The 9686-nt window shown below is 35.0% G+C and overlaps 1 protein-coding gene across 1 annotated transcript in view; it reads right to left on the bottom strand.

Annotated features, from left to right (window-relative positions):
- Positions 1-7992: 7992 nt before the first annotated feature.
- The window catches only part of LOC103083722 (serpin B6-like), a 39011-nt gene continuing 37317 nt past the window's right edge, over positions 7993-9686 (bottom strand). The window contains exon 4 of the mRNA XM_007467341.1: positions 7993-8118. Coding sequence (XP_007467403.1) covers positions 7993-8118 — 126 coding nt within the window. The remainder of the gene's footprint in view (positions 8119-9686) is intronic.

The raw sequence follows: 9686 nt of genomic DNA, 5'->3' as shown, positions 1-9686 counted from the left end.
CGAACCCGTATCCCCTGCACCGGCAGGCGGACTCCCAACCACTGCGCCACCAGGGAGGCCCTGTGTATTGGTTAGTTTTGTTTTTAATTGTTTGATTTCATTTTGGGGTACTTTTGTCTGTCTCGTTGTTCTCTTGTGTTTTATATTCTTTTGTTTTTCTTTGGTTTCTTGTGTGTGTGTGTTTTGTTTGTTTTTGTTTGTTTGGTTTTGCTTTTACCATTTGTCTGGGGTTTTGTTGGTCTTTTTTATTGCTGTTGTTGCTGTTTGTTTGTTTCTGTCTTCGTTATTTGTCTTGGGTTTTGTTTCTCTGTTTGTTTTTATTTGTTTTCTTCCCATATTTTTTCCTTTTTTTTCCTTCCTTTATTTCCATGACTTGTGGTTTGAGGGGTCTTGGTTCCCCAGCAGGGGCTCAGGCCTGAGCCTCTGTGGTGGGAGCAGTGAGTCCAGGATTCTGGACTGCCAGGGAATTCCAGGCCCAGGGAATATTAATCAGCAAGAGCTCTCCAGGAATTCTCCACCTAGAATCCAAGACCTGGATCAACCCATACACCTTCAGGCTCCAGTGCTGGATGCCTTATGCCAAACAACAGGCAAGAGAGGAGCACAAACTCACCCATAATAGACAGGCTGCCTAAAGTCCTACTAGCTCACAGATACCCCAAAACACACCAAATGGCACAGCCCTGCCCATCAGAGGGACAATATCCAGCTCCACTCACAAGAATGCAGACACGAGTCCTTCCCACCAGGAAGATTACAAAAGCCACTGGACCAACCTCATCCACCAAGGGAAGACACCAGAAGCAAGAGGAACTATGACCCTGCAGCCTGTGCAAAGAAGACCTTAAACACAGTAAGACAAAATGAGATGACAGAGAAATATGTTACAGACTAAGGAGCAATGTAAAAATGCACAAGACCAAATAAATGAGGAGGAAATAGGCAACCTATCTGAAAAAGAATACAAAGTGATGATAGTAAAGATGATGCCAAATCTTGGAAATACAATGGAGGCATGGATAGAAGAAATACAACTCTTTAACAAGGACCTAGAAGAACTAAAGAACAAATAGTGATGGACAACACAATAACTGAAATGAAGAATACACTAGAAGGAATCAATAGCAGAATAAGAGGCAGATGGACAGATATGTGACCTGGAAGATAGAATGATGGAAATAACTGCTACAGAGCAGAATAAAGAAAAGAGAATGAAAATAAATGAGGACAATATCAGAGACCTCTGGGACAATGTTAAACACACCAACATTCAAATTATAGGGGTCCCAGAGGAAGAGAAAAGGAAAGTGTCTGAGAAAATATTTGAAGAGATTATACTTGAAAACTTCCTTAACATGGGAAAGGAAATAGTCAATCAAGTCCAGAAAGTGCAGAGAGTCCCATACCAGATAAATCTAAGAAGAAACAAGATTAAACACATATTAACCAAACTAACAAAAATTAAACACAGAAAATATATTGAAAGAAGTAAGGGAAAAGCAATAAATAACATACAAAGGAATCCACATAAGGTTAACAGCCGATTTTTCAGCATAAACTCTGCAGGAAGAAGGGAGTGGCACAATATATTTAAAATGATGAAAGGGAAACACCTACAACCAAGATGACTATATCCAGCAAGGATCTCATTCAAATTTGACAAAGAAATCAAAAGCTTTACAGACAAGCAAAAGCTAAAAGAATTCACACCACCAAAACAGCTTTACAACAAATGCTAAAAGAACTTATCTGGACAGGAAACACAAGGAAGGAAAAGACCTATGGAAAGAAACACAGAACAATTAAGAAAATGGTAATAGGAACACATATATCAATAATTATGTTAAATGTAAATAGATTAAATGCTCCAAGACAAAAGGTACAGACTAGCTCAATGGATACAAAAATAAGACCCATATATATATGCTGTCTTTGAGACCCACTTGAGACCTAGGGACACATACAGACTGAAAGTGAAGGGTTGGAAAAAGATATTCCATGCAAATGGAAATCAAAAGAAAGCTGCAGTAGCAATACTCCTATAAGATAAAATAGACTTTAAAATAAAGACTGTTACAAGAGATAAGGAAGGACACTACATAATGATCAAGGGATCAATCCAAGAATAAGATATAACAGCTGTAAATATTTATGCCCCTAGCATAGGAGCACCTCAATATATATGGAAACTGCCTACAGCCATAAAAGGGGAAATAAACACTAACACAATAATAGTGGAGGACTTTAACAATACACTTACATGGGTAGATCATGCTGCAGAAAAGTAATAAGGAAACACAAGACTTAAATGACACTTTAGACACGATAAACTTAATTATAAGACATTCCATCCAAAAGCAGTAGAATGCACTTTCTTCTCAAGTGCACATGGAACACTGGCCAGGACAGATCACATTTTGCATCACAAGGCAAGCCTTACTAAATTTTTTAAAAATGAAATTGTATCAAGCTTCTTTTCCAACCATGACGCTATACAATTAGAAATAAATTAGAGGGAAAAAAAACATAAAAATCACAAACACATGGAGCCTAAACTATATGCTACTAAATAACCAAAAGATCACTGAAGAAATCAATGAAGATATCAAAAAATACCTAGAAACAAATGATAATGAAAAACGACAAACCAAAACCTATGCAATGTGGCAAAAGCAATTCTAAGAGGGAAGTTTATAGCAACACAATGTTACCTCAAGAAACAAGAAAAATCTCAAGTAAACAACCTAACTTTACACCTAAAGCAACTACAGAAAGAAGTGCAGATAAAACCCAAAGTGAGTAGAAGGAAAGAAATCATAAAGATCAGAGCAGAAATAAATAAAATGGAAATGAAGAAAATGATAACAAAGAACAATAAAACTAAAAGATGGCTCTTCGAGAAGGTAAACAAAATTGATAAACCTTCAGCTAGATTAATCAAGACAAAAAGGGAGAGGACTCAAATCAATAAAGTTATACAGGAAAAAGGAGAAGTTACAACTGACACCACAGAAATACAAAGGATCATAAGAGACTACTATAAGCCAATATGCCAAGGTACAACAGCAAAAGACTGAACCAGGAAGAAATAGAAAATATGAATAGACAAATCACACGTAATGAAATTGAAACTGTGATAAAAAATCTTCCAACAAACAAAAGTCCAGGACCAGATGGCTTCACAGGTGAATTCTATCAAACATTTAGACAAGAGCTAACACTCATCCTTCTCAAACTCTTCCAAAATTAGCAGACGGAGGAACACTCCCAAACTCCTTCTATGAGTCCACCATCAACCTGATACAAAAAACAGACAAAAATATCACAAAAAAAGAAAATTACAGGCCTATATCACTGATGAACATAGACGCAAAATCCTAAATAAAGTACGAGCTAACAGAATCCAGCAACACATTAAAAGGATCATACACCATGATCAAGTGGGATTTATCCCAGGGATGCAAGGATTCTTTAATATATACAAATCAATAAATGTGATACACCATATTGACAAATTGAAGGATAAAATCATATGATCATTGCAAAAGGTGCAGAAAAACTTTCGACAAAATTCAACACCCAGTTATGATAAAAACTCTACAGAAACTGAGCACAGAGGGAAACTACCTCAACATAATAAAGGTCATATATGACAAACCCACAGCAAACATCATTCTCAATGGTGAAAATCTGAAGGCGTGTCCTCTACGATCAGGAGAAGACAAAGATATCTACTCTCTCCACTTTTATTCAACATAATTTTGGAAGTCTTAGCCATGGCAACCAGAGAAGGAAAAGAAATAAAAGGAATACAAATTGGAAAAAAAGAACTATAACTGTCACTGTTTGCAGATGTCATGGTACTATACATAGAAAAACCTAAAGGTATCACCAGAAAACTACTAGAGCTAATCAATGAATTTGATAAAGTTGCAGGATAAAAAAATTAATACACAGAAATCTTTTGCATTCCTATACACTAACAATGAAAGATCAGAAAGAGAAATTAAGGAAACTATCCTATTCACCACTGCAACAAAAAAATAAAATACCTAGGAATGAACCTACCTAAGGAGGCAAAAACCTTTACACAGAAAACTATAAGACACTGAAGAAAGAAATCAAAGATGACACAAACAGATGGAGAGGTAGACCATGTTCTTGGATTGGAAGAATCAATACTGTGAAAATGACTATACTACCAAAAGCAATCTACTGATTCAATGCAATCCCTATCAAATACCAATGACATTTTTCATAGAACTAGAACAAAATTTTACAATTTGTATGGAAACACAAAAGATCCTGAATAGCCAAAGCAATCTTGAGAAAGAAAAACGGAGATGGAGAAATCAGGCTCACTGACTTCAGGCTATACTACAAAGCTACAGTCATCAAAACAGTATGGTTTTGATGGACAGCTACATGTAAAAGAATGAAATTAGAGCACTCCTTAACACCATACACAAAAAATAAACTCAAAATGGATAAAAGATCAAAATGTAAGGCCAGACAGTATAAAATTCTTAGAGGAAAACATAGGCAGAACAGTCTTGATGTAATCACAGCAAGATAATTTTTGACCAACTTCCTAGAGTAATGAAAATAAAAACAAAAGTAAACAAAAGGGACATAATGAAACTTAAAAACTTTTGCACAGAAATGGAAACCATAAACAAGATGGAAAGACAACCCTCAGAATGGGAGAAAAGAAGCAACTGACAAAGGATTAATCTCCAAAATATACAAACAACTCATGCATCTCAATATCAAAAACACAAAAAACACAATCAAAAAAATGTGCAAAAAACCTAAATAGACATTTTCCAAAGAAGACATACAGATGGCCAAGAGGCACATGAAAAGAGGCTCAACATCATTAATTATTAGAGAAATGCTAATCAAAACTACAATGAGGTATCACCTCACACTAGTCAGAATGGCCGGCATCCAAATATCTACAAACAATAAATGCTGGAGAGGGTGTGGAGAAAGGGAACCCTCTTGAACTGTTGGTGGGAATGTAAATTGATGCAATCACTATGGAGAACAGTATGGAGTTTCCTTAAAAAACTAAAAATAGAACTACCATATGACCCAGCAATCCCACTACTGGGCATATACCCTGAGAAAATAATAATTCAAAAAGACACATGCACTCCAATATTCATTTTGACACTATTTACAATAGCCTGGCATGAAAGCAACCTAAATATCTGTCAACAGATGGATGGATAAATATGTGGTATATATATATATATGTATTTATTTATTTATTTATTTATTTATTTATTTATTTATTTATAATGGAATATTATTCAACCATAAAAAAGAATGAAATTGGGTCATTTATAGAGTCGTGGATGGACCTAGAGACTGTCGTACAGAAGTAGAAGTAAGTCAGAAAGAGAAAAAGAAATATCGTATATTAACACATATATGTGGAATCTAAAAAAATGGTATAGATGATCTTTTTGCAAAGCAGAATTAGAGACACAGACATAGAGAACAAACATATGGATAACAAGGGGCAAGGGATGTGGGATGATTTGGGAGAGGTGGATTGACATATATACACTATTGATACTATGTATAAAATAAGTCACTCTTGAGAACCTATTGTATAGCATAAGGAACTCTACTCAATGCTCTGAGGTGACCTAAATGTGAAGGAAATCCACAAAAAGGTAATATATGTATATGTATAGCTGATTCACTTTGCTGTACAGTAGAAACTAACACAACAGTGTAAAGCACCTATACTCCAATAAAAATTTTAACAAAATGGAAGCAAACACAAAATATAGGAATGGAGAGACCTAAAATTACACCGCTAAAGTTCTTACTTATTAATAAATGAAATTCCTGCACTCTAACCCATATGTACTATGATAGCTGAAATTATCAAAGGTGTTTCTTTCCATCCTAGCTAGGAATTGAAGAATGAATGTTTTCACAGGTGACTAAATATTGGAAGGGTACTTTAAGAGACCTGATATCCTAAACATATCATGTTTATGACTTTATATGAATATGACTTTAAATTGAATGACTTTAAATTGACTTTAAATTGAATATGACTTTAAATTGAATATTAAAGTCATTTATTACTAGAAAGTGTTTCTTATTAAATAATGTAGCAGCTACCACTGCTGAGTTCACTACATGTATGCTCACCTGAAGAAGTATTCAGATGATTAAAGCATTTGAAATAATTTTCAAAAATGATATCACAAATTCATAAGATATGTAAAATGTATTGTCTCCAGTGTCTCTACTTGTAATATGGAATATATTTTTTCTTAGCAGTTAATATGTTAGTCAACTTCAAACAGTCACATTGAATTTTGCTGCTTTACCCAGTGAAAGGCTGAATATTCCTGTTTTATAGCTATATCTATACTTATACCTCTATCTATCTATCTATCCATCTATCTTTTTATATTAGGTAAGTAGAGAATTTGGTAGGAAATATAGTTGGTGGTATGGGCCTTCACTCAATCATAAAAAGCCTCCCACATCATCTTTGAGAATAAGGAAAACAAAACCCTTATTTTTCTTATATTAGGCAGCCTTCTAAAATAATCTCAATGATCCACATCCTTGCGCAGTCCTCTCTTCTTGAGTGTTAGATGAATGTAGTAATTTTCCTCTAATAAATAGAAAGTTGTAAAAGTGACAGACCATCATTTTCAAATTTAGACAAAAACACCATGACTTCCTTCTTTCTCATACTCCAACTCTTACCTTCTTATGTTCTCTGCATTTCTCTGTCATCATCATCATCATCATCTTGCTTGCTTGCTCTGGTGAAGCAAACTGGCATGTTGTGAGCTACCCAATGGAGAGACCCATGTGACAAGGAACTGAGAGCAGTCTCTGGTCAAAATCATTGAGGAATTGTGGCCTTAATTTGACAACCCATGAGGAATGAAAACAAGCCAAACACAATGTGAGTGAACTTGGAACTGAATTCTTCCCCAATCTAGCTTTCAGTTTAGACTGCAGCCCCAACAGACTTGTGAGAGTATGCAGTCTTATAAAAGACCCTTATCCCAAAAACCCAGTTAAGCTATACCAAGATTCCTAGCCCACAAAGACTGTGAGATAACACATGTTTTGAGCAGATTAAGTTTTGTCAGATTTTACTAGGTAATTAGAGATAATTAATACATCCTTCCTGCAATATTGACTTCTGGTGGATAAAGCTATATCAGTCTTTTGTGTGTTACTCTATGATCATTCTTACTTTTTTTACAGTTCTGTTAATTCAGACTGGAGTGTACAGAGAATAAGTAGGCTTGAATATTCATATTTCATATAATACATATAATGTGCATATATATATATATGCATTCACTGCACACAAATCCTGAAATATTAGTGAATAGAAATTTAAATCTGAATTTTCAGTTTGAAGATGTAAATGTCTATGAAATGTCTCTTGTACTGATACAACAAAGCAACTGAGATTTTGAGTTCTACGAGGAAATGAAATGACTCACCTATTAGGTTAATATCTGTGTTTGTCTTATTCAAATTCTTATCTCAAAAGATATGAAAGTTTTTCAAATTTAGCCTTAGGCTCCTCAGAGTCTTGCCTCAGCCCTTCATAATTCCTTTTATATTTTGTGTTTTTTTAATCATTTGCTTTCATTGCCTCTAAAAGTGGCAAGTTTCTGAAAGTCTTAGAATTGAATTGTCTATTAAAATCTGCTTGAAATATTTACCACTGACTAGAGAACAAGGTTGATAGTGTTTAATCTTTCAAGTCAAGTGATAAATATAACATGATCCAGGGATCAGATCAAGTGGAAGTGAGTGCATTATGTATCCTAATGGTGGTAAATGCTTAGGTAAGTAATTTAAAGATGCTAAATAGAAGGTTCCTGAAAAGGAAGGGAACCCTTCCAATTAGCTCACTGTGAAAAGGTCAGCTTTGGAACTTAAAGTCAGCAAATTTGTCTTTGTGGCCTAACAATTATCCAAATGTCACAATGTAATTTTATCCTTAGCTAATGCAGTAAGCTGACAGTTACCCCAGGATCGTAATTTTGATATGTGCAGTTGCATTCCATCAGCAACTGGGTTAACACTTCCTGTTACATGGTCAGAACTCTACAAGAAATGGATGCAAATAGAAAAACAAATGTAAAAGACAAAGACCTAAGTTCCCCTTACCATGAGAAAATGGTGGTGATAACCCAGGTTTGGGATGTCTCCTCAAGTAGTAAGGGACTTACTTCTTATTGCATGTATTAAAATAGTGGCCCTAAGTTCCCCTTACCATGAGAAAATGGTGGTGATAACCCAGGTTTGGGATGTCTCCTCAAGTAATAAGGGACTTACTTCTTATTGCATGTATTAAAATAGTGGCATTATGGGCTTCCCTGGTGGCGCAGTGGTTGAGAGTCCGCCTGCCGATGCAGGGGATACGGGTTCGTGCCCCGGTCTGGGAGGATCCCACATGCCGTGGAGCGGCTGGGCCCGTGAGCCATGGCCGTTGAGCCTGCTCGTCCGGAGCCTGTGCTCCACAATGGGAGAGGCCACAACAGTGAGAGGCCCACATACGGCAAAAAAAAAAAAAAAAAATAGTGGCATTAATTGACAAGGTTGTGTAAAAGAAGGTTGAAATTACTGAGCTATCAGTATATTCCTTAACAGCCCATGGCTAACTCAAAAGCAGCAAAAGCTTTCACAAAAGTACTAGGAAAAAAAGAAAAAGAAAGATCCAATTGATTTATATTTAGAATGCCATTCTAAATATCAGAAATCAGTGGGGTAAATTTTTCATATAGATTTTTCAATAACGTGTATAGTAAGTTTCAGTATTTGGAGAATTGAAAAATATATTTTATTATTTGATCCTGATAATAACATCATCAGAAAAGTAAGACTGGACTTTTGAATTTCATTGTCATTTAAAAATGAAGGAAAAAAAAATTCCAGAGAAGTTATAAGATTTACTGAAAGGAACACAGCTAGAAAAAGGTAGCCCTGGTGTTTATCACCAAACAGTCTGACCCTAGCTCCTTCTGCTCTAATTTTAAAAAAAATAATTAATTGTATTGCAAACACACATTGTATGTGTGAGCGTTTATGTACACATCCAATAAATTCTGGCATATGAGTTTATTCTTTTGCTAGGAATTTTTTTTTTTTTGTACTAGTGTCTCTTTTGGAGGGGGATAAAGGTAATTGGCTATATGAATTGCATTGAATTACTTGAGCAGCTGTGAATAAACACCTGTCTGAGCAATGATGCAAGTAAGTATAACCCTTTCCCCTGCAACCTACATACTTTTTACTTGAAACCCATGTCAAAAAGATAATCTCATTAAGCAAGGTATAAAACTCATTATCTCACTCATAAAAAAGAAAAAAATGTTCTTTTGTTTTAACTACAAGAAAGTTAATAAGAACTAACCATCCTAAAGCAAAGACTTTTAAGAGACTTATAGAACCATGGAATTAGAAAATGGGATCTCAGATGATTTTATTTTGTTGCTTTTTACTAGAAGTAGTTTTATCAGACTAAGAACATCTTTAGACAAGGCAGACAATACAAAACTGAAAACTTAGCTGACATGTCTGGTTTGAAAGAGCTAAAGGAAAACTATTTACTAATTCTAAAAATAATAACTGGTAATCAATAATGTCTAAGGAAAGTGCCCAATGGAACGAAG

The sequence above is a fragment of the Lipotes vexillifer genome, unplaced genomic scaffold (assembly GCF_000442215.2).
Source record: "Lipotes vexillifer unplaced genomic scaffold, Lipotes_vexillifer_v1.1 scaffold714, whole genome shotgun sequence".
Lineage (NCBI taxonomy): Eukaryota > Metazoa > Chordata > Mammalia > Artiodactyla > Lipotidae > Lipotes > Lipotes vexillifer.
This window is presented reverse-complemented; position numbering and strand designations above follow the sequence as displayed.